Raw genomic sequence first — 27,961 nt, forward strand, 5'->3', positions numbered from 1 at the left:
AGGCTTCTCTCAAGCACTTGGCTGGCAGTCTTAATAGGACTTTGTTATGTTTGCTCATGCTAAATGCTAGACCAGGGGTAGAAACAAGGAATTTGATGCCCACTATTTTCTACTGGTAGATGCCTGCTTCGGTCCTTGCAAAATGTAGTATTGGCATGTTCATGTAAAGAGTAGCAACATACTTCTTACTTCTTACTTGCTCTCCTGTTTGCTTTGCCCTAAGAGTTAGGTAAAAGTAGGTGTAAATATAAAGATTTTGGTTTAAGCTCTGCTACTCTTTCTGTCCTCTTGAGTTTGATAAAAATGTACATTTATGTGAAAAAAGTGTAACGATCCCACAGTAATTATTAGCATATTTTTGTGTCGTAAACACATGAATACTGTGTTAGGTGCTTTACTTGCATGTATGCCGTGTCCATTTAAGGTTAAGGGGGTGGCAAACAGAGTATTTGTACCCAAAGACGATGCTCTCTGTTACGCATAGAGTATGGAAGACTATCAGCTTTTAAAATCTCAGCTTTGGTTCAGTCAATTTCTTTCCAAAAAGCTAGCCTCAGTTTTTAACATGTAGCACCAGCAGGTATCTAGGACACAGCTAGCAGGTTGCAGAGTCTTTCAGCACCAGCTCAGGACCTGGATCAAGCCCAGCTCGGGGTACGTGACAGTTATCCCCAACTTCATGGTCCCTCTTTAAGGTGAGTTTGAAAAGTCTCAGTTCCTCCTCCTCCGGTACAAACTGGCTGCTCAGCCTTGCCCTCTGCAACAGTGATGTTCTTTTGCTCTGTGCTTCTCAGGGGTTTAACATAATGATTGCCTGAGTCCAGATAGATTCTTGTATAAGAGCTCTGACCAGGGCCAAAATTGCTCCCGGGAAGGTGTGATGCTTACAGAAAGCTGTTTGCACCTGCCGTTTTACAGCATTGAATGTCTGGTAAATGGTGACGATTTTGTGATGCAGGCTATGTAAACTGTGTCAGGGAGAGGCTTTGGAGGGTGAAGTCTATGTAACCTATTTTTCTTCTGGTCAGATGATGTTTTCCTGTGGTCCTGCATGGGTGAGGCTGGGACACTTACCGGTTGGCAGGGTGGAGGTGTGCTGTTGCTGAGGAGAAGGCTTGTGGTGGACTTCCAAGCAAAGCTGTTTGTGGACTTGCTGAAGCCTGCTGAGAAAGACACTGAAATTTGAGTTGCATGAATTTCATAAAGGAGGGAAAGACTTGCAAAACCCAAGGTAAATGGCGCTCTTACTGAATGGCAGCTGTCTCGGAGCACCCTCTGGTATATATTCCCCTTTTCTTTATTATAGCTGCCAACACTTACTGCTGTGTAATGGGTTAGGTGCGCAGAATCACAGAATGGTCGGGGTTGGGAGGGACCGGGAGAGCATCTAGCCCAGCCCCTGCTGAAGCAGGTTCCCCTAGAGCGGGGTGCACAGTGTTGGGTTTTGAATGTCTCCAGAGAAGGGAACTCCACAGCCTTTCTGGGCAGCCTGTGCCAGTGCTCTGTCACCCTCAAGGCGAGGAAGTTCTTCCTCATATGGTGCACCTGCATCTCATCAGTGCAGGGTACCAAGGAGACAGCATGTGCCACGTTCTGAGGTGGAACGCAACCATCTGTTTGCAGATGTGTGTTGGTGCCTGTGCCCCCTGGTACATGCAGGAGAGACCTGTGGTCTTTCCTGGGGTGAGGGAACGCTCTCTGTCACAGCCTTTCCCGAAGGAGCGCATGGTTGTGCGTCTGGTTTCAACCTGGGGGACAGCATGTGCCTCCTGGGTGTGCCATGGAGGGACAGCCACCTGGCCCTCCGGGGAGTGCTGCCTGGCCGCTCACTGCTGGAAACACAAGGGACTAAGAAGGACAGATTTTGGGGTGTGAGGCTGGATGAGTGCAGGGGAGGTGGATGAGATGGAGGGGCTGGTGGGTGTGGTGGAGACGGGTGGGACGCCATAGGTTGCCCTAGCAATATCCTGCACAGGACACTTGCTTTGCACGCCAAGGGCTTCTCAGCATGGCAGGTTCTTATCGATTTTTTTTGATTGCCAAACAGTGTAAGGTATCCTTTAGTCAAGAAAAAAACAAAGCCAGCATCATGCCTGCTATGTAAATAACCCAAAAGTATCTACAGCCTATAAATCCATGTGGAGACGCCTCGCTGGATTTAGAAACACCCGTTATTACAGAAAGTCTCATGGATGTGACCTTCCTCGTTCCTCCCACTCAGTAAACAGTGGAATTTATTATTCTCTACTGTGTCTTCCGTGCAGGAAAGGCACAATTTTTAGAGCAGGATACATAAAAGGAAGTTAGCTGTCTTTCTGTAAAATACTTGATGTAATGAGCGTGGGAGGGGTTTGCCCCGACTGCGAAGAAAGTAATGGAGAGGTGGGGGGTGATAGATGCAATGCTGGATTTTCTTTGCTGCCTTCTGGAGGAAACTGGTTGCTCCTGTTTTCCAGTGAGGCCGCCAAAGTGCATTAGTTTACCTTTCTGTAAATATCCTGACTTGTTTTAGCAGCAAAAAGATACCTGTGGCTGCAAAACTGGCATTTTGCAAAGACACCTTGAGATTCAGCCATGGAAATAGCCATTTAATTCCAGCCAGCCAAATTTCCTTTCTTTTCTTTTTTCTTTTCTTTTTTCTTTTCTTTTTTCTTGTCTTTTTTCTTTTCTTTTCTTCTTTTCTTTTCTTTTCTTTTCTTTTCTTTTCTTTTCTTTTCTTTTCTTTTCTTTTCTTTTCTTTTTTCTTTTCTTTTCTTTTCTTTTCTTTTCTTTTTTCTTTTCTTTTTTCTTTTCTTTTTTCTTGTCTTTTTTCTTTTCTTTTCTTCTTTTCTTTTCTTTTCTTTTCTTTTCTTTTTTCTTTTCTTTTCTTTTCTTTTCTTTTCTTTTCTTTTCTTTTCTTTTCTTTTCTTTTCTTTTCTTTTCTTTTCTTTTCTTTTCTTTTCTTTTCTTTTCTCTTTTCTTTTCTTTTCCTTTCTTTTCCTTTTTTTTTCCATTTCTTTCCTTTCTTTTCCTTTTTTTCCTCTTTTCTTTTCTTTTCCTTTCTTTTCCTTTTTTTTTCCATTTCTTTCCTTTCTTTTCCTTTTTTTCCTCTTCTTTTCCTTTCTTTTCCTTTTTTCTCTATGCCTCAGTGGAAGTTGCCTGCAGCTGTGCTGTTCGTGAGGAACGTTGTGAGCCATGCTGTCTGCTCAGAGCTGGGAGAAGGAGTCTGCAGATGGGTGAAAGGCTTTTTAGTTTCTTTACACCTAAACACCATAAGATTTAAACAAGGAACAGACTGTCTCATCAGAATTCTGGGTGCTTCATGCAACAAAGGGTGTCCTGTTGAAGCCACCCGACATTTCTCTGTTATGTTTGTCGTTTCCTCTGTCATGAAATGGAAGAGGGCAAGCGAGCGGCTGAGCTGGGCTGGGAGGTCCCCGCTTCCCCAGCGCACGCAGGAGGGGACGGGCTGATGCGCCCGAGCAGCTCAGACCTGCAGCCCGCTGTAGGAACGAGACAAGAACTGCAGAAAGGCAGGGAAAGAGCTGTATGGCACTGCGGGCATTTGCCTGGCTCGCTGTCATTCTTTCTGCTGGGGGGTTTTGTGAGAAGCTGTAGGGTATGGGGTTGTAACGCTTCCCGGCCTGTCCTTCCTTTACAGCGTTTGATGTCAAGTAGCCAATTCCAACAAGCTGTCCTAATCCCCAGCCTCTTCCTTCTCCTTTCTTACTCCATACATTTCTTTAACTTCTGTTTTATCCTTGTTTTCTTCCTTTCCCTCCCTCTCCTCCTCTGCCTCTCGCTGAAGAGCAGCCCAGCTGCTTCTCGGAGCCTGCTGGGCTCCAGGCTGGAAGGGGTGGGTTACAGTTTCCCTTTGAAGCATCACTGTGGGGCTTCACAGCTGTACCAGGGGAGGAAATTGCTGCCTCCTCCTGCAGCCACATGGCCAAGCTCAGCAGCGTTACAGACAAGCTTGGGCTGGTTTTCACATCAAATTTTACCCCACAAGAAGAAGGTGAGAGAAGTGTGACTGAAGGGAAGGTGCAGAGAGGGGAGGAAAGCGTGGTTTTTTGAAACTATCTTTTTCTTCTCTTTTTCCCCATGAGAACTGGTGAGCCTCTTATTAATGTAGTGCTTCTCCCCAACCACCTCATACTGTAGGAAGGGAAGGGCTGAAAGGAACTTTTGGGCCACAGATGGCAGCATTTCAGCAATAAGAAGGGCATGGGAGGATGCACAAAAGCACCAGCGGTAATAAATTAAGTGATGAAATAATATGTTTAGAGGCCCAATGAAGGATGTGCTAATTGGTTGCTTGTGCACTTATACCCCCCTCATAATGAAACCCCAGTGACAATTAAAACTCTCCTTTGCCTCTCTGCTCTTCTCGAGTTGACTGGTAAGGTGAATGTACAGGAAAGATGTCAGGTATCATCAGCATATCAGAAAAGTCACGTGCTTTTTCATTAAGTGTGGAATATGCTAAATGGTAACAAGCACTGGTAGGACTGGAAGACACTGGATTCTTGTTGCGTTGGTGTCCATTGGTGTCTTTTCACCTCCGGGCTCCAGTGTGAATGATTTTGACTTTCCATTCTGGGTAATTTCTGCAGTAGCACACTATGGGTTTTCTCTGTGGTGCAGTTGTTTGTGATGGAAGCCCCTCAGTGCGGGGTTAATGGTGATGTAAATTCTTTTGTTTTCTACTTTAAAAATATAGGGAATATTTACATTCTTACCTATAGCTGAGATAGAAAATTTTGAGAATTTTGCAGATTTCCTTTCCATATGAAAATTTTCATCCTCACTTTCTAGCCAGAAGTTCTAAAGTAATTCAGTAAAATGCATCCCATTTCTTTTTATCTGCAGTAAGAAACAGCAAGACATTCTTCCTACTCTCAAAAACCTGAAATTTTTTAGAAAGAAGATGGTTGGGAAAAAACCTCAGTAAGTTCAAAACACGCGTATAATTTTTCAAGTGTAGTACATGCTTTTAAAGGTTTTTAAAGAATGGGTTATGAAATTGTTTAGTTCTGCATGGCTGAAAATGTGTGGGTATTTATACACCCAGAAAATTGCTAGCCCTGTTTCTGACATCCATGAAGGATGCTGAGGGCACAGAAGCCAACAGGTTTCTGAGGTCACCACTGATGTGTTGATGTCATTGGTGGGGGAATCAGGCAAACTGAAGACCTTTGCAACCTCAATACTTCCAGACTCTGTGCTTTCTGGCGTATTTTGCTGTAAGGTCGAGTTTGCTGAGAACATCACAGTGGAGCATCCCTCAGTTTCCAGTGTGCTGAACTGAGAGCCAGGCAGGCAGAAGTGCTATTCTGAATTAAAGTATTTTTCATAAAATGCCAAACATAAACCATCAGAATTTTTTGCCCACATTCTCCTTGAGCACATCTTTTACATCAGATGTGGGTGAAAGAAACAAAGGGAAACAGCCTGGAAATTTCTGGCATCCAGAAATGCTGAATTATGCCAGTATCAATTTTAGTGTTAAGCGGTGGGATGGTTTTAAGTTAACAGATATCTGGATATTTGTATGTGATTCTTCATTTCCTTTTATCAATTTTATTCTGGCATGACTTCTAGCCAGAAAGTGGGAAAGTGAGTCTCATAGCAGGTAAGGGTATGTAGGCACACGCAGGGGTATGACCGAGAAAGAGAGAGGTGTGTATGTGTATGCACGTTATGTACAACTCTTGTGGAGTGCTTATGTCAAAAGCTGTTCATGCCCTATTATTCAGAAGGGACTAAATGTGTGCTTTAGGAGTAAGTGCAAGCACTCGATGGTATTTCTCTGTGTGTGACTGTAAATGCCAGGTTAAGAGCACATACTTCTTTCAGTGAGGTGGGAAAGGTTATGCGCCTCTTCAGCGGACGTATAGATGAAGTGTTAGTGAGTTTTGTGAAGACGAATGAAGTTCATGGAGTTGTTACAGTTAGCTTGTGATCGCCAGATGTTGGAATATGTGTGTGCACGCACGCTGGTGCATCTGTTGTTTGGATAATAGGGTATACATATGTGGGACAACTGTGCAGTGTAGGTGTTATTACACTCGGGACCGTAGCTTCAGCAGGCGTAAATCAGGGTGGCTCCGTGGAAGGCAACGAAGTCCAGCAGCGTGTGCTTCCTGGAATATCAGTGTGTGTGCCTGCATGGAGGGATTTTGACGTGTGGGATTGCGGTTGGCAGAGTGTGTCAGGATGTGACTTTGGGAGCTTGAACTGAAGACCGTAAAAGAAAAGAGAAAAAGCCAAGCCACAAGTACACATCCAAGGAGCGTGGATGTTAAGGGAAAAGGAAGGAATACATGCACTGAGACTGATCCTCCAGGCTAAGCCACTGGGTTTGTGCTGCTGTTTCTCTCTCGAAGTACATGGAATCTGGGATTTTAGAATACTGATCTTTTACATAATTCAGTTGCTGGCGATGTCTGCAGTAACAAGGTATGCAGCCCAACAGGAGCAGAGCTGCAGGCTGAAACAGTTGGTATTCAAGATCTGATTTTCAGACTGTCCAGGCTGTCTGACTTTTGTGTAGGTTTAATCTAATTTAATTACTGTGGTGGAGCTGGGGACGGCCTGGAGACTCTCTCAGTCATGACCTCATTGCTTGTCGCTCTGCTGCTCCATAGGGGAACAGTTTATACCTGCTGCTGTGCCACCTCTGATCGTGGGCATGAAGCTTGTGCTGCCCTGTGCCCCGGCCCTTCCTCATCCTGCCTGGCTGCTGGGTTGGGGAGGAATGGAGCTCAGCGTCCCCTCCTTCTGCCATATGTGACATGAGAGTCTCCAGCTCCAGGGCTTCCCAATGCCTCATTTGCTAACGCAGCCGCAGCCTGGCTGTCGCTGAAGCATTGTCTTCGTGTGCACTGCCCGGGATCACGCGGGGGTATTTGGTCTGGCCAAATGACACAGTGTGGGAGCCCGCTCAGCTGTCCCTTCTTACCCCTGGGTCTCTTTCAGCATCCCCTTCGCTGTCTTCTGTCAACTACAGCTGCTGGTGATGTGCTGCCTACATCAATCTTTCAGCTCATGTGGGCAGTGGTTTCATTACATAAATGCTCTTAAACAGCACCTGGTTCCCCTCCCTGGATGTGGAGTCAAACATCGGCTTTTGCAACTTTGAAAACTTGTACAGTTTTAACACTTCCTTGTGAATAACCTCATCCTAAGCATCGTTCACTTTTGCAAGCTGCCTGATTATTAAGATAATTGTTTCAAATTGCTATGAGGTGCATTCTTTGTTGTAGTTGAAGGAGAGATTCCATTTATGGCTCGGCATGTGTGTCTGATATTTGAGATTTCAAATTAAATTGGTTTTATATGACACAGTTGCCTTTCATAGCACAGGCTGGACTGAAGTTCCCATCGCCTCCTTTCCAAGTCCATGCACCATGCTGTTGTAATGTAACCTGTTCAGTCTCTTGTGCTCTGTCCCCTGCAAAATCGTACCAATGCCATCCCCTGTTTTGTCACTTTTGAAGGTAATTCTTTATGTTCCTGGCTCAGTCTAGAAACACTAGAAGTTAAAAGAATCAGCACAGTGCTCAGGCGCTTCTGGAGAATCTTCCCTCTCAACCGTACCTGCTTGGCTGCATAGAGGCAGGAAAACTGGCTGGTTTGGATGTAAGTCAGTTGTATGTTCAAATAAAGTTGTTTCTGCAATTATGTCAAAAAATGTTTCTGCAAGTCAGTTGTTTCTGCAAATAAAAAGAAGAATATGTTTATCACTTGTGAAAAATGCCCCAGGCTCATTGTTCAGTAAAAACATCTGGTCACTCTGCAGAGGTGATCAAAACAGCAAACAGAATGTTAGGTTGCAAGAAACTTCGCAACAGAAGGTACCACTGAAAATCCCATAATTTCTGCTATGGGAGCCAGTGGCAGATCACTGATTTAAAAGCCAAATACCTTTTTTGTTTTTTTCAGAATTCAATTCCATATATATATTTATGTGTCTTTGTGTGTGTATGTGTGCACACGTATGTAATAAAAATAGAACAGATTCAGAGACAGAGCAATTAAAATGTTTAGTGTCAAGGAGAAGCTTTGGTATGAATAAAATCTGAAAGGATTTGGATTACAGTGGAAAAGTTTAGATAGAAAGCAATCAAAATTGTACTAGGGCAGATAGTCTTCCAAAGTCTGGTTCAGCAAGAGGTGTGGGGGGTCTGAAGGACATCTTGGCTAATGTAGCATGTGGATGAAAAAAATGTAGTTTAATGATTTGTTGAACTATTACAAACCCAAACATCAGTTCAACAGGGCTAGCCTGATGTGTTTTCCCAAAAGAAAATTGTAGATTGGGAACAAAATGAATAATTTAAACTTGAAACTTCAGCTTAATGGAGCTGCATTTTTCTTGTGAAACCATTCCCATGGAAATTTCCTAATTATTTTCTTTTGAAATGGTTTCGCTTAAAAAGGAAATACAAGCAATACATAGCATGGTATTTATCTTGTTATAACACTGCAGCAAATGAGCACTCGTACTAAAAAGGCAATGCATTTTGAAGTGAAAAAGGCCTCTTTCTCTTCTTGTCTGCCCAGTGACACGGTGGAACTCACCACCATGCGATGGCGGTGCCAAGAGCCCAGTAGGACTCAGGAAAGGGTTGGACATTTCTTGTTATTAAGATGCCAGCTGGCTCCCTGACACTGCTGTCATGATAACCATCCCGGTATAGGGAAACATATGTAATGTCTCTTTCCCTGTGGTTTGTAGGCCACCAAATATCAGCTTGCAAATGTTTATAATGTTAATCATAATTTGTTTGTGCTGTGTTCATACCTACAGAAGACAGCAGTATTTTCTGGACTTTGCAGTCATTTTAAATCTCTCAGCGATTTCACATCAGTCTCAGAAGAGAATAGCTACCTCTGGAGCATTAATCTTGTGTTGTGTTTTCCTTTTTTTCAAATAATTTTTTTCCCTGGCTGTCAGAGAGCAGTCCAAGCCGCAGAATCTAGAAACAGACTGTCCCCAAGCTTGTGCCCGCTCCCGTCAGGGAAGGGCCCGCCGCCGCGCTGGGATCCAGTTTCAAACTCCTGCACAATTTGTGGGTATTGAGAGCCAACATTTTGATTTAGGCTGGTCTCTAAATATTTGTTGTATGGTTTTATTTATAAGAATAATGACTCTATGTTTACGGGCTACAGCATATAATGCAGCTAATGCCTGGTCTTTCATTTTTTTTAGCTTTCCCTAACTTTCAAGTGTGTTTCCACTCTTTAATTTTACACAAACTCTTGGACATTGGCCAGACAAATTCTTTGTAGTCTGTACAGTTCAGGATCTTGGCCAGATTAAAGTTGTCATCAATTTCACCTCCTTCTTCTTTTAATAACATCCCACTTTCTCCCTAGTACTTCTCATGTTTTTAAAGGTTGCCGTTCTCTGTGTTCTACATTTTCTTGAATATTACGCTCTTTTATTTTATCTCCTGGTTTAACTGAACCTTATTTTTCTGCCTGTTCTTTTGAAGCCCTTTATCATTGTAAATACGGGCTTTCTGAATTCTTGCTACTGAGCAGCCTTTCTGTGAGGCTGTGCTGGTGATTCCTTGCCCTAAGGCAATCCTGACTGATGGCTGCAGAGGATCTCCTCCAGGGATCTCAGGAGTCTCTTGGTTTCTTCTATACTGAAATTTCAAATTGCAGTTTCCTCAAAGCTAGTCTGAGGTACTGAAGACTCAAGCTATTTTTTGCTTTCCAGAAGACAATAATATATCATCAAACACTGAATCCAAATTTTTCTACTTCAGTGGGGTTTGTTCTCCTGAGATATGGTTGCCAGAAGCCTCTGCTGGGGAAAGGTTACACTTATACTTTTAAACAGACAAGTTATCTCAGTCCAGAGGTGGAAGAGTTTATAGAACGGGGTTTTGCTTGACATCCGTTTGATGAGGTATTTTTAGTTCTGATGGACAGTCTAAAGCACAGACTGATGAGCTGCAGGCAGTTTTCCTGAGAGAAGGTGATGGGATTTGGTATGAAGTGTACAAAGAAATCCTATGCCGTGACAGTATTCAGAACACGTGGTCACCTAGCTTACACTTCTGTAATGAGAACTTGTGTTTGCCAAGGATGACTTCAGAGCTCAGCAGCCAGCATCTCTGGTTTTTAGCTGATGCAGCTCAAAACTGGAGCTGGTCTCTCGAATGTCTGATCCTAAACTGTGTGTTGGCAAAATGTGTAAGTTTTCTTTTTCTCAGCATTCTTAAAAAGATAATAGATTGTGAGAATTCAGCTGTGGCTGATATTGTTTCTCCTGGCTGGAGCAAGAGTTAACTTTTGAGGGCAAACCCCCAGAGCTAAGTGTACTAGTAAACCCCAGCTGCTTTGTACTTCTTTGCCAATAGTGAGAAGCCATAAACCCAATTTAACTTGCTGGTTAAACCAGGTTTACAGCTGTTTTGCATTGCTGGAGTGGAGCAGAGAAGCTGGAGCATACCAGTGAGTCAGGGTGATTTTTTTCTTTGCTGGGTCTTGTGTCCCTTTGTTGAGTCTTACATGGAGTAAGCCAAGGCAGAGGCCGTCAGTTCTTGGCAGGGCACAGTCAAGTTGATGCAAGACTTGCATTTAGAGCCAAAGCCATCCTGTTTTTTTGCCTTTGCATTTGCTTTTATGTTCTCCTACTAGTTGTGTTTGCCATGGAGATATAGATACGTTGCAATTCCATGTCATACTGGCCTTACAGTTAGTCTTTGTTTTGGTAAGGGCAGCCACAGCGTAAGTGTTTTACAAGCTTTGCTGGCTCAAGTCATCTTAGGAAAACGCCTTATAAAACTGTAAATCAGGAGGATGAAGACGTCTTTGAGGTTAAAGGACCAGAGGAATTCTTCACTTCAGGATCAGCTTGTTTCTCATTTATTTTACTTGTGACTCTGTCAGATCTCTTTATTTTTCTGTGCCACATTTTTCCATCTATACATATTCTAGTTTTGTCTTTTTGAGTCCTGCTGATATTAATGCCATTTTGTCCTGCTGTAATTTCATAAAAGGGTCTTAGGCTGGAAATTAGTTATTTGAAAGCTGCTTTTGGCTGTCTGAGATTGCAATGCAACGTGAGTTTAGATTAAGTTCTCGGTTTGGACAAGCTTGTACTGTCTCCAGATCAGTAAACCCTGATACTACTTGCAACTTGTAGTCACTAATGTAACAGTAATAAATATTATTGGGGGTTAGACTAGATGATCTTTGAAAAGGTCCCTTCCAACCCAAACTATTCTATGACTCTGTTATCAGTAGAAAATAGGTTACAAATTTTAGCTGTATGTAGCTGGTAATGGAGCTAACGCTGGAAGAAGGCATGGTTATGGAGTAGGGTATCTGAATGAATGGAAAACAATTCAGGGGATAAAAGAATATGTAAGAACACCTGCAGAACTATCTTCATGTTATTTTTTGTGTGCAGCATGTGCATATGGTTACAGTCACCTGGGAAGTATTTAGCAACCTTTGCCTACAGCAAGAGCAGTTGCCAGATCAGCTGTGTAAAACGCAGCCGTGCTGGTGTGAACGGCTCTGCCAAGCCCCAGCCCGCGTCACCTCTGCTGCTCCTGTCTGTGCCACAGCCGGGCATCCCGGGCACTTCGGGACTTACCAAGGGCTTTGGTTTAGCTTCTGCCCAAGTACTAGTTATCGGGGGAAAACAGCTGTACACCTGCAGCAGCTGCACCAGCAGCCACCACAGCAGATGAACTCCCACTCTTCTGAACTGGCTGGACAGAGTGAGCTTCTGTTCTTTCATTTTCACAGGGTGTCTGTGACATTTTGTGTCCAGATCCCAGTAACGTTCCACCGCTGTATGCATGGTTCCTATGCTGCTCATTTTGTGAGGTGGCAGTAGCTGGTTTGAAAATCAGGAATTAAAAACCCGATGCGATCTGTCTGCAACCAGCAGCAAAAGCAAGGTGTCTGCTCTGTTAATTTCAGCTGGGTTCATGGCGGGGGGGGGGGGGGGGGGGGGAAGTGATGTCCCCCAGATTTTCTCTGCCCATGCATGTCCAGGACTTTGTACCTTCTCTGTAGTCTGCAGATCCCAATTGCCAGCAAATTGACTGCAGGGCAGAGGGAAGGGCCACCTGTTGCACTAAATGTTCACAAACCTTGCAACAAAAATAAACAGTTAAAAAAACCCCAGCCCCTAACAGCTTGTAACAGCTGCCACATTCCACCCAAGAGAAATCTTTATGCTAATGGAATCTGACAGGATCTACATTAGATATCTACACATACACAAAGAAAGAAAAAAAAGGGAAAAAAAAAAGAAAAAGAGAAAGAAAATGAGTCTTTTGGGCTCCTCTGGGTAGGTGGTTTATGTATAAGGTTTCTGTCATTGTTGTCACTCCTGTAGTTTACCTTCTTTGATACCTTGGAGTGAAATATTTGTTGAGTGCACAAGCTGCATGATATGGCCAGGGACTACACTGAGCTCCTTTTGTTTTATCGGTTAAGTAAGGGGAGCAGTGTCCTGCTGTGCTCCAGCTGCAGAGAAAATTCTGCTGAAGATCCATGCATGTAATTACTTAGAAAATTAATGTCTTTTAATATCTCACATACTACTTTGCCTCTTGTGCCAGACTGATGAAAAAGCAGGGAACGTACAGGAAGAATACTAAGCTGTAGAAAGAAGTCAGGCAGTAGCAGCTCGTGGTTTTGTGTAAGAGGGCTCTGATCCCAGGACACACAGCGCTGGTGCAGGAAGCCAGTTGGGGTTATTTCCCATCCTCTTGGGGCACTCAGTGGGGATGCTGACCTCAGAGTCACCATCCTTGTGAGAATGGTGTTTTCCTTCCTATCTGCCAACAAGAAGCCTGGGAATTTTTGGATCAAAAGAAATTATGAGCTGAGGATTTCCAGGGCAATCTGGAGATGGTAGAAAAGGGAAAAGGATTAAGAAAGAAAAAACCTGAACTAGTTAAATGTTCCTCTGTAATCTCAGCAATGGCCATGGTATCCCTGGGAGCTCTGAAAGTGACCCCTTGGTCTTGGTAGGCTTAAAGGTTGCTGAAAGTGCTGAGAAATTCCTCTCCTCCGTGCCCACCACTGTTAAAGTGCCGTAGTGGGATACGTGGCCAGTGTAGTAAGGGGGGGCGATTGGAAGCCATCCCACAGGGCAGGGAAAGGGAACAGCCTTTTGCACAGTGGCAGTGAGGCAGCACTGAGCTTCAGGCCTCAGAGAGGTTTGTTGTGCATTGGACCCATGGGTCTTCTCCATGAGCTTTTCAGTAGTGTCACTTTAGATAGTTTCAAGCTCCTTGAAATCCAGTGCTTGCAAGACCCTGTCTGTTTTTGACAGATCAGGCCAAGTCCCCTGGTCAAACCCACTTGGTCAGCTCATTTGTCCAACAAGCTGCCTGTAACAAGGGACAGTATTTTAGAAACTTTTCTCTGTATCATCCCTTAGGAGAACATATTTGTCTGGAGGAGTTAAGCATTGGCATTCCTGTGTGGTCACCAGGTCCTTCTCCACACAGACCAAAATAGCTGTTTTTTCTTCAGGCTACACATCACTCCATAAACCAGCAGAAATAATTGGTGGAAACATCAGAAGAAAAGAACATGAGGAATGAGCAAGAGTGAAAATGGATGCTTTTAGAAGAGATTTGCAAGAAGGGGAAAATGAAAAAGGCAGAGTGATACGAACTGTGCAGTCAGGAGGAGCTTTGGAGATGTTCACCTCAGTCGCTGGTGGTGCCGCAGGAAGGGCCCATCTTAAAGCAGACGGGTGAGGGGAAGGGCCTTGTAGAGGAAAGTAGGAAAGGTCAGAAGGTGCAAGTTCATGGGTACCTGGAAAAGCAATGGGGAAAATTTTGGCCTGAGACCGTCTTAACTGAAGGTCCAGTGGAATGCCGTAGGTTTCAAAACCTCAGTTGTGTCCACTCCTGCTTTTGCTAGTTGCCAGCAATGGATGAAATTGGTTTTGAAGTATCCTTTCTCAAGGACTGTATTTTGTGCTAGCAAGAGAAAACCATAAAACTGTTTTAATTGCTGCTTGCCTTACATATGCCAAAAGTGGCATCGATTGCAACCTAACGTGGCACCAGAGAAGCAGTGTTCCTGTGGCAGCAGCCTGAGAGCTGAACTCTGAAAGCAGCCTCTGCATGGGGGGGCTGCATGTCCTTGTGGCTGGACCTTGAATTCAGCCCGTGGGCTTTTGTACAAGGCACCTTTTAAAGGAAAGGAAAACAATCTTATCTTGTCACTTCGGAGCTATAGGAAATTATAGGAAGCTTATCTTCCTCAGAGATCCTTCTGTTTGTCTGTCAGCCAGACCAGTGTGTAGCACCAGCCACAGTCTGCACCTCAGGGTGCTCATAGGCATGTTCTATTTTGATGGAGCTTCAGGAGCTATTCCCTGATTCCCTTCTGCTGACACCAACGTAAAGTAGAAGTAGTATCTTTGAGTCTGGTGAAGTTGCATCTTACTGAAGCTGGTGCATGAAGAAAACCAAGCTCCCAGATCACGTACCACAAGAAAACTCAGATCTTCTCCCTGTGTTGTTTCATTGTGAACAAGTACATGCAGCAAAATGGCTTGAGCTGTGCTAGCTGCCAGCCACCACAATGAATTACTACCTATGGAGACCGGTTCACCCTGCACTCCTCCATATGTTGCTCACTTACATAGGTACATATGTACACCTGTCTCTTGATTAATTCAGAATCTTAACACATGCAGAGAACTCTAGTTAAGAGTCACAGAGTCTTATAGAGCTGGATGTCACCAGGGATGATTTTCATATGTCAGATGGACTTAACTTCCCCCAAATTCTCTGGGTCTGGAATGAACTCAGCGTCTCCAACTGGATGATGACACCATTCAGGAGGACTTAGCTCAGGAAAAGCTGAAGAAAACACAAAACCCATCTCAGTGCCTACTGAGACTGAACTAAGAGCAGCAACACTAGTGACTCTCCCTCTCCCTTTTCCAAAACTGGAGGAGGGTACTTGTTCTCTGCACTAATTTGGGGGTAATTACAGATCATATTTCAGGGCACAAAATAATAGCCCTTGGAAGAAAAGAACATTCTTTTCTCTTTTGTGTGGTACTGCATGGTTGGCTAGATACTGGCTTATCAGTAATTAGTGAATTACTTTTGCAATTTTTGATTTATGCCAGCATGGCAAAGTATATCCAAGGTTGTGGCTCTCCTTCCGCTTCCATTGTGATCAAAAAACCCCTCCAAAACTCTGTAAAGTCAGTGGAGTGATACCAGCATAAAATCAGTGGGAGGGGGCTTAAGCGTCTGCTATTTAGTTTTCTGCAGCATGCAATTCCAGACAATTCCCAGGGATCCCCAAGGCTCCAGCCGCACGGCCAGTTTGAACGGCTGGAATGATGGAGGACAGCATCCAGCCAAGTGCCGTCTGCTGGCCGTTTGCCATATTGCTTCAGGGGGTGCACAGAGTTCTGAGTGCCTGAACCAAGCAGAGATGGTGTGGCCTAAACCAGGCTCTCTAGACTCAAACCTGTAGTGTAGCACCTCATTTTGGGAGGAGAACTCCGTAATGGAAGCTTTTCCCTAGGTCCCGTCTCTTCAGACTCCCAATGTAGTTCACCTTTATTTTCTTAGGACCTCAGAGAAGACAGAAGACTTTTGGTTAACGGTTCAGCACATAAGGAGCTATACAAAAAGTTCTTACTGTCATTTGTGAAGCACGCTCTTGATTTTTATTGAAGGTTAAACTGATTAATCATCACCAGGAAAACAAATTCCCTAAGCGTAGTGACCCCTGCTCAGGCTTCCCCACTCCAGCCCTTTGAGGGGAATAATTTGAGCTAGAGGAAGCAGATAACTTTGCTGCTGCACCATTGGGCCCCTGAAGCAGGGAGCAAATGTCTCAGCCCCTCTCTACTCCCGGACTGATTCTCTGTCTCGCAGCCACAGAACCCCAGCAGGTTCCCTCATATTCTTTAGAACCAGCCTGTGCCTCGGCTATTAGTGATGGGTGTAGTGCTGGTCTCCATGCAACAACCCTCTGTTGATAGGTTTGTGCTGCTCCTTTGGAGGGGTGGACCTGTTATTGCTTCAGCCCAACTGGGAAGGCAGTGGGAGACATAAAGGACTCCATACTCAAAACAGACTGGGAGCAATACACTCTGAACCTTTCTGATGGCCTACAGAATTTCCACATTGTACTGGTGGATTGTCTAAACTGTTGGCAAATTTTACTGAAAACATCCTTCACGCAAAATGTCCACTATCTAATGCCATATTACCTAGGGTTCTCACAGGAGAGAAGTGCTTCCTGATGGCGTTTGGGGCTGGCGGTTTCTCAGACACTCTCAGCCACACAGTTTATGTCCGTGCCACTGCAGCAGTATGGATTTCCCAGCACTGTTTCAATGTGGCAGGAGGTGGGGCTGGTGGTTCTGCAGTGGCATCTTCACCCCCAGCCTCTTCCTACCTACAGCCCTCTGCACTGATGTGCAATCTGCTCCAGGAGACACAGTCTCTCAGAAACACTGTAAATCTGAGACTCAGCCTCCATGACCTCAGGGTTATTAAAGAGTTTCTGGCATTTGCTTGGTATGGAAGGAATTTTAGCTGAGGTGATTTAATCACATTTTTAACATACATTGTTACTTTTTGTCTCCTAAGCTCCCCCGCAGACAGAGATCTCTTTCTTTCCTAAAGAGCAGAGAATACATATAAATAGCTGGTTTATTCCTTCACTGGGATGCTTGAACTTATGTGATCAATGAGGATGCTCTAAAGCACTGTCTCCGTACCTTCTTTGAAATCCAGAGCTCTTCTCCAGCCATTTGATTGTTTCACATCACTTTATTCCTCTGTCAATCACCTACATAATACTAGTGCCAATTTGTTAAAAATCAAGTTCAAAACTTAAACACATTGCTTTGCAGAAGGTATTTTGAATTATTTTGATGTAATGTAACTGTGCACCCTATTGCAAAATAAGAGTGCTACTTGCAAAATTCCATCTTAGCCCCACCGTATGAGCACTAGGACCATATATACAGCATATCTACCTAATATATACATGAGGTATTTTTGCAAAGAAATGGCCATCTGACTCAACACGCCAACCTGGATTGTTAAACTAGTTGAACATCACTTTTTTGTTTGTTTGCTTATTTTTTGAGCAAGACTTCTTCTTCTGCCCTGTAAAGAGAGGTGGTTGTCTCATGTGCTCCTTTCTGCAGTTTGCTTCAGTTGCTTTCCTTGATAACATATTCCATATGTTTATTATCTCCCCTTTTTGTCCTTCAGTAGCCTAAAGCATTTTTGTCACCAGAAGCTGCATGGTTGTTTTCCCAGGAAGTATCATTGTTCCAAAAAAGATATTATAGCAGCTAATAAAACACATTTCAGAAATGGTGCTGCCAGAAGAATAATAAATAAATAAATAAAGCTCATTATTTTTGATGACAAGGATATTAAAAGAAAAAAAATATGTTTTGTTTAAGAAAACCCCAACTCTTCAATAGTAGTGCGGGGTGATATTCAATTAAATGGAATGTAGTTCTCCAGTGAGCCCTTGTAATCTTGGATTGAAACTATAGGTTGAATTAATTTTTTTTTCATGTATATTTTTTAATCTGTATTTTGCACTCCATTCCAAGCATTGTTTATTACTGTTTATATTTTATGTTGAAGTTCCTTCTTTCAGCTGTTTCTAAAACTTGACAAAAATGCCAGATGTCATGTTAGAAACCCAAAACTCCAAATCACGCTATAAATCATGACAAACCATAAATATATATGTGTTTATGTAAAAGGCCATTGTACTATTCCTTGGCACTTCCCTTGTTGGATTTCCTCCTCCCTCCCTTTACTGCTCGCAGCAGGTTGAACTGAAGTGTCTTACCTGGCGTGTTTACGTTGCAGACTCGGAGCAGAGCACTGGGTCAGACACAGAGGTGCTGGCAGAAAGGACGTCCTGCTCGTTTGGCTCCCATTCTGACCTTACATCTGGTGGCTCAGGCCCTCAGCCTCCTCCACCTTCATCCATGGAAGAGATCCAGGTAGAGCTGCAGTGTGCTGACCTCTGGAAAAGATTTCATGACATTGGGACAGAGATGATCATCACGAAAGCAGGCAGGTAAGATATCTCTGGCTTTCTGTCTAGTTGAAAAAAAGAGGTCCTAACAAAACAAATTTAAAAAATTAATAAGGAAACTCTTTTTTTTTTTTTTATTCTTGATAAGCCAAAGGAATAAATATACAGGGAAAATTAAATGGCTATCAGAGTTTCACAGCTGTATCCTCTATTTGCTCTCTTAAGACAGGTAAAGTTGTTTCATATTACTACTTGTATCAGTGGCTCCAAAGGAGAACTGGCAGCTGCAGGGAACTGTTGAGGACAGTCTTCCCTTTGAGCAAATCAATCAGGAAATTATCATTGTACTCTTGGCTGTACGGGATTTAAGATGAGTTATGAATTTGGGGGTGAGCCATTTGAGTTGCCTTTCAAGTTCCTGCAGCGCTTCATGAGCCAGCGATTTCATCTCAAATATAGTGGAATTCAAACTCACCTTTGCACCAAATTAATGTCTTCCTGCAATTCTAAATAGATAAAATGTTAATGACTTCCTGTAGAAAAAATGGGCAGGCTTCATCTTTCCCTCTGCTATTGCAACTGATACCATGTCAGCTGAGGTTAGGAAGAGCCAGATTTTTACGAAAGAAAAACTCAGCCAAGGGCAAGGTCCTCCCTGCTGGCTGCTGGTAACAAACGGCTCCACCTCTGTGTGCCAAAGCACAGCTCGCAGCCCGCTGTACGTTTCCAGATCCCTCAGACCGGGCTGTTCAGTCCCGTTCGCGTGCCCGCCCCGCTCCTCGTCCGGCCGCCCGGCGGGGCCGGGGTCAGCACCACGGACAGGGCCCGCCCGCCGCCCGCCGGGACCCCCCTGCTCCCCGCCGGTCTCTGCGCGGCGTGTCTGCCCCCTCGGAACGGGCCAGAGCACCTAGGCGTGTTGTCCCATGTTCTGGCTAAGCGAGCATTATTGCTCTGTAGTCCCAGGAGGTCCAGATAATTGGAGAACAGTTGTATGGGACAAACAACCCAGGTAATGCCAAAGAAGATTAATTACCAGGGTTAGCTCCTGGGTTGAGATGTATGATCTCTGGGCACACGGAGCATCTTGCATCGGTACAGACTGGGCTGCTGCTTTTGCCCTTCTGCCTCAAAGGGAAGAACTGAAGTAGCAGGAATTGTAACACTTGCTATTGTGCAACAGTTTTCTCTGGAGGTGTCAAAGCAGACACAGACAAAATTATTATTCTTATCCCCTTTTCATCGCAGGCGAAACTGAGACCTAAGTGATCCGTCCAGCATCATTAAGTACGACACTGGCAGAACCAAGTTCCTCGTTTCTGACTTTGTTGTCCTGGTGCTGGTGCCTGGGCCATGCTGTCTCAACACATCAAAATAATGTATTGTTATAATTAGTACTCTTATGATCCACAGAATAGATAGACTTAGCAGCAGCATAAATATCTCAATGCCCACCAACACCAGTGCACACTAAAATGCCAGAGCTTAGTGCTATGAAGATGATCTTAAGCAGCTCATGCATTTCTGAATGAATTAGCTGACCTCTCTGGGATCTTAAAAAGCCATACCCTGATTACAGTTTGTTTGATTTTTTTTGTTGGTGTTTTTTTTTTTTTTTTTTAAAGTCACCAAAAATGTTGCAACATCAATGCCAATGCAATTTTGCAGATAGTTCAACACAACTTCTCACAAAAGCCTTGAAAGTATTGGCAGGGGTCCCAAAGAAGGAAAGGTTCATGGAGAAAACCACAGTGAAATATTCTGGGGAGATATCATGAAATTAAATACTTTGGATTGGTTAAAAAAATGAAAAATTTGGTCAGACTGACACATATATGCAAAAATATTCTGTAGTTCCTTAGAAGTTTTTAGGAAATTACAATATTGAATACATTACTGTTTCTTTTTTTTAAAGAAACAACTTTTTGTTGAAATTTATCATCTGTTGTCTTCCAGCCATAAACTCTTATTTGTTGATTGGACACATTTGCTATAAAACTATTGTTCTGACATTTATGAATTGAAATGTGTCATGTCAGCAATGGCTCATGGAGCTCACCATTCATATCACCTTTCTGACAAACATGGCTTCTTACATCGCGTCTCACCATAACAAACAACAGATACATGTCACTAATTACAGAGTAATAAGAGGAAGCTGATTAAGAATTGTTGTGAGATGTACGTAGTTCCTTCCGTGTGGGTACCTGATGCAGCTGAACTAAAACTGCAGTGAAGCACCATGCCAGGAAAAATGAGTCCCATTTAGTAAAGCAGCATCCCAAACCAAAACATTTAGATTCACTTTTCCCACCTGATTTTTATCTCTTTGCTTTGACCTGGCCCCAAATAAAAAAAAAAAAAGTTTTGATTTTCTTAGATTTTGACTCAAAGGTTTTGCTTTGGAGGAGAGGTCTCTATGTCCTGGAAAAAACCTTGCTCTGCATTTTCTGGTGAAATAGCTCTTTCCCTATTCATGCAGCTGTCAGAGGTGTTCAACAGCACACGCTAAGAAAGACAGACACCCTAATTTTATATAAGGAGTCCAGAACAATATGTATTTTGTTAATTTTTGGTAGGGAATAGATGTAGAGAAACCTGTAAGGACTGTAAAGAACATTCCTCTTTCCAAGATTGTTTTCTTTAACACCATTAATAGCATTCTCAAGTGCCTTTGCAAGCTCCAGTCTTGATGATTTTTCCACTTACGAAAGATCACCTATCACAATGCAGAATCACAGCTTACTGTGCAAATCATATATTCTTTACAATCCTAAATAATATTCTTTCTCCCTGAAAGGAGATGCTTGTCATTACCTGAATCCTGATGGCCAACTGGCTTATCACTGGCTGCCCAAAGAAAATCTGTATAGCAACTTAATATATGAATTTTTTTCTGCTTGATGATGTTCATCTGCAGAAGTGATGTTGACAATATTGGAAGGAATTTTTTTTTCCTGCTGACTACATTTGTAGGCTAACCATTGCAAAGCATAATGAAGAGTTGAGCAGTTTATTTAGGTAGTACATTTGTTTATTGGTGATGGTCCTTACAGATATGATAACATTTACAAATTAAATGTTTAACCTCTCAGGTTAAACCTCTGAGAGGTTAAACATTTTTCTTTCAGGGAGGATGTCTCTGAGATGGGTGAAAGCTGAGTCCAGCAGTCCTGTTTCTCCATATGGTATGCATGATATATGATGTGCATCCCATAGATTAGATTGTATGATTTCTGGCAAAAATAGAGCTGGTGTTATTTCCTGAAGATTTCCTGCTACTTGCTGAAATTGAGAGAGACGCGCAGTGTAATTCGCAGCTTCTTCTTTCCCCAGGGAAGATTTTGCTCTTCTTGTTGCTTTCTCTTTGGAAACCCTGTTTGAGTTCTCCAAGACCTTCTTGTTTTGAAAGCTCTTATAATTACAGACTCAGTTGCCTATAACTGCAGCTGCTCCTTAATTTTCTGTGACTCCTAAGGCACTGCTTGGTTCCTGCCTGACCCCACAATGTCTCTCTGCTCTTGCTGTGTAATGCTAGTTTCTAGCCTACGTTCTCATTTCAATCATATTTCTGGAGCTATATCCTGCCTACATCAGGACTACTACACTTTTTAACTTTCAGAGTCCTGCTCCCACTCACATTTAATTCTGCTTTGTTTTTTTACTTTTCTTGATGCTGTATTTATAGATGTCTTTTTTGACTGTTTCCATAAACCTACTTCAGTCCTCTTAGAACTTTTCCTTTCTCCTTTTCCATCAGAACATCGTTATTCAGAATTTAATACTTATTACAAGAGTCCTTTGTTCTGTGTACAAAAGATGCAAATTGCTTTCTTCAGCTGCAGTGCATTCAAATCTGCAATCACCCTTATTGCCTTTTTCTTTGAAAGGCAGTCTTAGACTCTGTACAAAAGAAAAGAAATCAAATTTAAGACCCAGGTCATACCGATGTAAGTGACTAGTCCCCTAAACATCTTTAGCCCTTTTTCTCTACTGTCCTTCACCAATGTTGATCATATACATACCCTAGCGACATCAGCAGAGGAATGTGAATCCCACCCCACACCCCTACAACACCTAGCTGAAGTCCACAGTCACCTGAGCTGGGGGGGGGTAACTGTTCCTTAGCTGCTGCATAGAAGTGCTGCCCCAAGAGGAACGCAATCTGCACTTATTATGGGGGGATGCACTAGCAGGAGCTCCTGGAGTCCTGCTCGGGAAGGGAAGCGCTGCCTGCTCTTTATGGAGTTGGTTACACCAGTGCAACCAGCCAGGAGGTATTCCTCTGGGAACCCAGGCTTTGCCTGCTGCAGAGCCAGGATCTCATCTCAGCAGTGAGGGAAAAGATCTCACCTGTCATATCATAGGTATCTGTACTGCGGGATGGCTCAAACCTGTGCTGAGGCTGGGCTCAGTGGCAAGAGTGGAAGAAGACCGCAGCGAGGGGAGCAGGTGACCTGGTCCTCTCTCATCTCCTCTGTGCCTCCTCATAGGTTAAATGGTATTTTGTCTGGGGTTTCTTTGCCTCCATGAAGCCATGAGTCTGAGTTGTTGGAAATGTGTACTTGGGGCTGTTTACATTACCAAATGTTTTGGGTTTTTTTCATTTCCAGTGGAAGGAAGGGCGTGCCCCACAGTGCTCTTCAGCTAGCCAGCAACAGAGATTTTGTTGGGAAGCTTTGTTGATGCTGAAGGGGCCATGGAGAGGACTTTTCAGAGCAAGGGCTGGCAGGCTAAAGCTGCCAAACTGCTGGCCAGGGGTCCTGGCCCAGTGGGCCAGATAAGCTTTCTCCAGCTTCCATAAAAATGTCCCCTTTGGGAGCTACTTAGAAGATCTGCTGGGCTCCCTCACCCTCATAAACAAAACCTTTTGATCCCAAACCCTGCCCTCAGCCTTTCCTCTCAACACACTTCTCCTCTACATGATCCCATGCTGCAGAGGGAAACAAAGGCATTCCTCCCTTGCCTTGTCTTGTCTTGCTTTACCTTCTTTAACTCCTCCTAGGTTTGTTTTTATAAAGAAATAAACATTTGACACCAGCCTTAAATGCAAGGAAAGATGAGGTATAAAATAGCAACGGTAACTTCAGGCTGCCCTGTAAACTCAAGCACTTTGTAAACACCGTGCGCACTTAATCTGCAAACCTAAATCAGTTTATTTTGCAGAGTTTTTCAATCAGACTTCTATATGACTGGGAAATATCTACTGACTACTCTGTCACTGTCAATAGATACATTTTTCTACAATTTAGGAGCACATCCTTTCATTTTAGGATTTGCATTTAGCAGATGTCACCCTTAAGCAAATTTAATATTAAGTTGTTTACACAGTGTATAAATCACTACACTGAACAGTCATGAAAACTATACAATAAACTATGTCAGTCCTTTTAAACTCTCATGTGAGTTCTGCTCACTAAACTGCATTTCCAATGTCTGAAGAGCTTCAAGGAATTGCATCGGTGTTTTGAGACGAATGTTTCTACCAGGTACCTTTTAGTTTCTTATCCTCTAATGGGGAATTGCCATCTCTAAAACTAAGCTGTGAAACCGAATGAATTTATGTGCGAAGGGATCCTTGGAGGTCATCTGGCCCATGCCTCCACTCGGAGCAGGCCAATTTTGAAGACAAATCCAACTTGACACAAGCCTCACGTGTGCTGGTTCAAGGGGCGGGAATGAGGGTTGGCACCTTGAGACTCTTAAGGGTTAGAAACAGAAGCTTTATGCTACTGAAAAAAAAATCCACTTTTGGGATATACCTGTGATCCTCCTTCTTTGAACAGTTTTCACAAAGGAAAATTGAAGTGTGTTTTTGTCTTAAATGAAAATTTTAAACAACGGCAAAAGAAAATAATGCTGGCTGCCACAATCTAACTGCCTATTTCTGTTGCTGAAAGTTTCCAAACATGGTTCTTAATATCAGTGCACTACTGTGCTGGCAAATAGTATTTTAATCAAGTTTTAGGGTTTTTTATCTGTCATTAAATTTCTTCATATTCAGAGTTTCATAAACCTCATTCTCACCACGGAAGGAGACAGGAACTGAGTAGACTGAAGCGCATGGTTGTTACAAAAATGCTTTTGAAAACACTTCTAAGTGGTCCTAAAATAATTGCGATAATTTGTTTCATATCACATTATATTTCCTCTAAAAGGTTACCGTGTGTAAGTTCACAGTCTAAGTTTAGGAAGACTGCTTTCCTGCTGAGCGCTAAAGCTAACATATAAATAACTTGATCATCCCAAACTGCTGCTGATATAAAACCTCCTCCTAAAATATATCAGATGTCATCACATGTTCCCTGTGAAAACAGGGCGGCCGTCGTGTCTGTGGATGTTGGCTATAAAGCTAGCTGATACCTTTCTAGATGCAAGCTTCTGGATTGCTTATTAACACAGCCATATTCACACGGCCCGAATTCCTTCCAGACCTTTGAGCCTCCCATCTTCTGGAGGGCTGGTGCCTCGCGGGGGGCCAGGAGCCAGCCAAGAGGAGACGCAGGGCACGGGGACTTTACGGGGGTTATGCCTGCGTACACGCCTCAGGCGCCGCTGCCCGCCTCTGCCTTTGTCATTCCCCCCTTTCCAGGCAGCAGCGCTGCTGGAGACCTGCTGTGACAGTTCCAGGCCACATCCTTACGGCGAAGAAAGTGGAGTTACTTCTACACCCACAGAAAAAGAAAACCAGTAATAATTTACCAAACTGTAAAAGTACACTTAAACCTTAGAGAAAGCAGTGGGATCAGCCGAGCTCTCTCCGATCATTTTAGAGATTAGCCTCTAAGCCTGCTGAACGGGCTGTGGTAATCTTTTACAAGGAATTTCATAAGCAAACAACCCCACAGGCTGTACTGCAACTTTACGTGGGGCTGCAGATTTGGAGAGAGCTTCTTGGGACACACAGCATCCAATTTTCCTGATACAGTGCGCAGACTTTGACCCAAAGAGACTCAGATTTAATCCTGCGTTTCTCATCAACCCTCTGAAACATGACCTACCTCTTAAGCTGCTCCCAAGCCACCTCTCTCCAATTAAGGGGAGCTGGACTGTAAAATGCCACATCCTGCACCCATTTGGCTTGGCAGATTTAATGAGCCATTGTGGTAGAAACAAGGTAATGCCCTCAAGCCACCGAAGACTAATCCGTTATTCCCTTTCCCCCCCCCAAATCATTCAGCTAGCAAACTCACACCAGCAGTTGCACAAATCTGCTCTCTACTTGAAGGGTTTCTGCAGCCAGTTGTTCTGGCAGTTTTCTGTCTCATGAGTCGGGTGAGCTGTGCTCTGGCGGCTGTGGCAGGGTGCTCTCCCCGCCCCGCATGACAACGGCCCTTTTCCAAGGCAGATGCTGTTACTAATAGGTCAGAACTTTCCTTCTCAGTGTCCTGAAGTGGAAGAGCTGTGAGTAGGGCGAGGGCTGAGCACCAGCCTCCTCCTTCCCACGCTGCAAGTAGGTGTATGGGGCCTGAATGGGAAAGGTTAAAGTAGTTTCTCATGGTTGCATCCCCTCAGTGCAAAGTTTCAGACGTTTGGAGACACTGGTGTAAGCTTTCCTCTTTTCTCCCTTCTCCAGGCTGTGCCCACTGGTAATATGTTGAGAAACAGAAATGCTGGGAGGAGATCTAAACCTTCCTTGACATTGCACTGCTCCTCACTAAACAGAAAGTAAAGTGTTGTGATGGTATAGGGATGGCCCCTAGAAGCAGTGGACAAACCAGAACATTTTTAAGAAGGAGAAATTATGCCATAGCCACACTGACACTGACATGCTTTGGGCTTAAAATTGTTCTGAGCTGCTCTGTTCTGAAATAATTGCGCAGCTACCAACACCTCCAGAGCAGTGAGTAGCATGCAGCAGAGCTGAACTGGTGCTCAGGGAAGAACAGCCAGGCTGGGAACTGGTTCTTGCTGGTGCAGAGTTTCATAACTTGCCTATCAGGAGCCTAAGGCAGATCTGGACATATGATGTAGAAAAGACAAGACTTATTAAAAAGATTGTGCAAAATACTACCAGGACTTCAAGAAAACCATGACCATAATGCTAGTGTTTCTGTTCAATGTGAAATATATGCCGAATAAGCAGATTAATTTGAGGGACATTTATTCTTAAATAACAATAAATGTAAGAGTGAGAGGATCTTTCAGGGTGATGGATTTGGTTTAAATGTTACCCCAGTACCATCAAACTCTATACTGAAATGGGATTTTCTCAAAAAAGAGAATTAAAGTCATCTTACATTTAATGGAATATGAAGGAACAATTATAGATGGACAACTAGCAGGGAAAAGAGCAGGAAGAAGGTACACTGCCCATCCCTGAAGTGCCTAGAGAAGAGAATTTGTGTGGAACGTAGCAGAACGATCTGCTAGGAGCTGGGAACAGACAGAGTGCTCAAGCTGGGAGTGTTTTATTGTTACCCACAGGTTGTTATTCTGCTACTCCTTTTCTTAAGTGGGAAGAATTTGAAGGTTCAAACCACTGCCAGCACAGTTTTCTACCCACACCAGGCCCAGTGGAGTCACACCAAGAACTGGGCTGTGAAAAGTTGCATGCTCCTGGTGTCAGAGAGGGGTCTAAGGAGCGCCTTCAGCCTCCTTATTCACCATTTCCCCCCCCCCCTTATTTCTACTTTACTTTTCCTAGGAGAATGTTTCCAGCCATGAGAGTGAAAATTACAGGCTTGGATCCCCATCAGCAGTATTATATTGCCATGGACATTGTGCCTGTGGATAACAAGAGATACAGGTAAGCTTTTTAGGTGCAGGGGTAGTTACCTTGCAAGAGCTCTCTGTCGGTGACAGCCTAGGAAGGACACATGCCATTGTGCACCGCTGCGAAGTTATGCTGGAGGAGACTGTGCTGATGTACACCAACACAGCTGATTTGAGCAGGATCATGAGACACACACGCAGAGGTTTAATATACACTCTCGTACTTTTTGGACTGAAATCTTGCTCTTCTCAAATAGCAGTTTTTGGTTGGGGAGGTCCCCAGCAGGCATTTCACAGCTGACAGGGTTAGCAGCAACTGTCGGAGGGACTTGACGACTGCAGTTATCAGTGGGGGGTCTGGAGCCTCCAAAACTACTTCGGTGAGAAGGGAATGGGCCAGTAGCAGCTGAACTAAGCTGAGCACCTCAGGTCTGGCCTGAACTGAATTGGGTGATTTTTATTTTAAAAGCATTCACTGTCTAGCACAGCAGCCTCAGGGAATATGGGCCCTGACCTCCAGTGTGGAGCCATTGAGGAACCCTCTGGTGAATCTCCACCCCTGAGCTGAGAGACAGGAAGGAGAAATTTCTCTGGTATTAACGGGCTTCCGATCCTAAAAAAGTACTCTGGAAAATTCATGCTCCTCTGCATCCCAGAAAACTATCCAGACAGAGGTGATTTATTTATACTCATTAAAGAGACCCCTGAGAGCAAGTCTTTTCCCCAAACAGTCTTGACTGCACCACTTTTTGAGGATTCAAGAACTAATCCTCTGCTCCAAATGCTAAATATTACATTTTTGCTCTCAGATTGCACAGACCGTTTCTCAGGAAAATGCTTTTCCTGGGAAGTATCAAGGTAGTGTCTGATACTCACCCAGATGTTTTCCCCCTTTCTTTGAGTGGTTCTGACAGCATTAATGTCAAAAATAGGTATGTTGTCTTACACTTTGTTTCTGCCCTTGTTAGCTTGTGCAGGCACATAGAGCAAACTAGCAGTGAAAGGAATAGATATTTTATTTTTTTGTTTTCTGCATTTCTTGTGAAAATACAGGAAATGAGTCACTGTTTGTAGGTAAGGACCGAAACAGCTTAGCAGAGCTGAGCAGAGACCCAGTGCGGGGCAGCCCGGGGCAGAACTCCGAGGTGTTAGCAGGACTGTTTGTGAAATGCCTTAGGCTGAAGGAACCATGAGGCAGAAAGAAAAAAACGTGTCTAGGCAA

At 43.7% G+C, this 27,961-nt stretch overlaps 1 protein-coding gene across 1 annotated transcript in view; it reads left to right on the plus strand.

Annotated features, from left to right (window-relative positions):
- Positions 1-27,961, plus strand: part of TBX15 (T-box transcription factor 15) — a 98,435-nt gene that overhangs the window by 41,041 nt on the left and 29,433 nt on the right. Inside the window, exons 2-3 of the mRNA XM_027798458.2 lie at positions 17,856-18,069; positions 26,672-26,773. Of these exons, the coding sequence (XP_027654259.2) occupies positions 17,856-18,069; positions 26,672-26,773 (316 nt within the window). The remainder of the gene's footprint in view (positions 1-17,855; positions 18,070-26,671; positions 26,774-27,961) is intronic.

Source organism: Falco cherrug, chromosome 5 (genome assembly GCF_023634085.1).
Source record: "Falco cherrug isolate bFalChe1 chromosome 5, bFalChe1.pri, whole genome shotgun sequence".
NCBI classification, from domain to species: Eukaryota; Metazoa; Chordata; class Aves; order Falconiformes; family Falconidae; genus Falco; species Falco cherrug.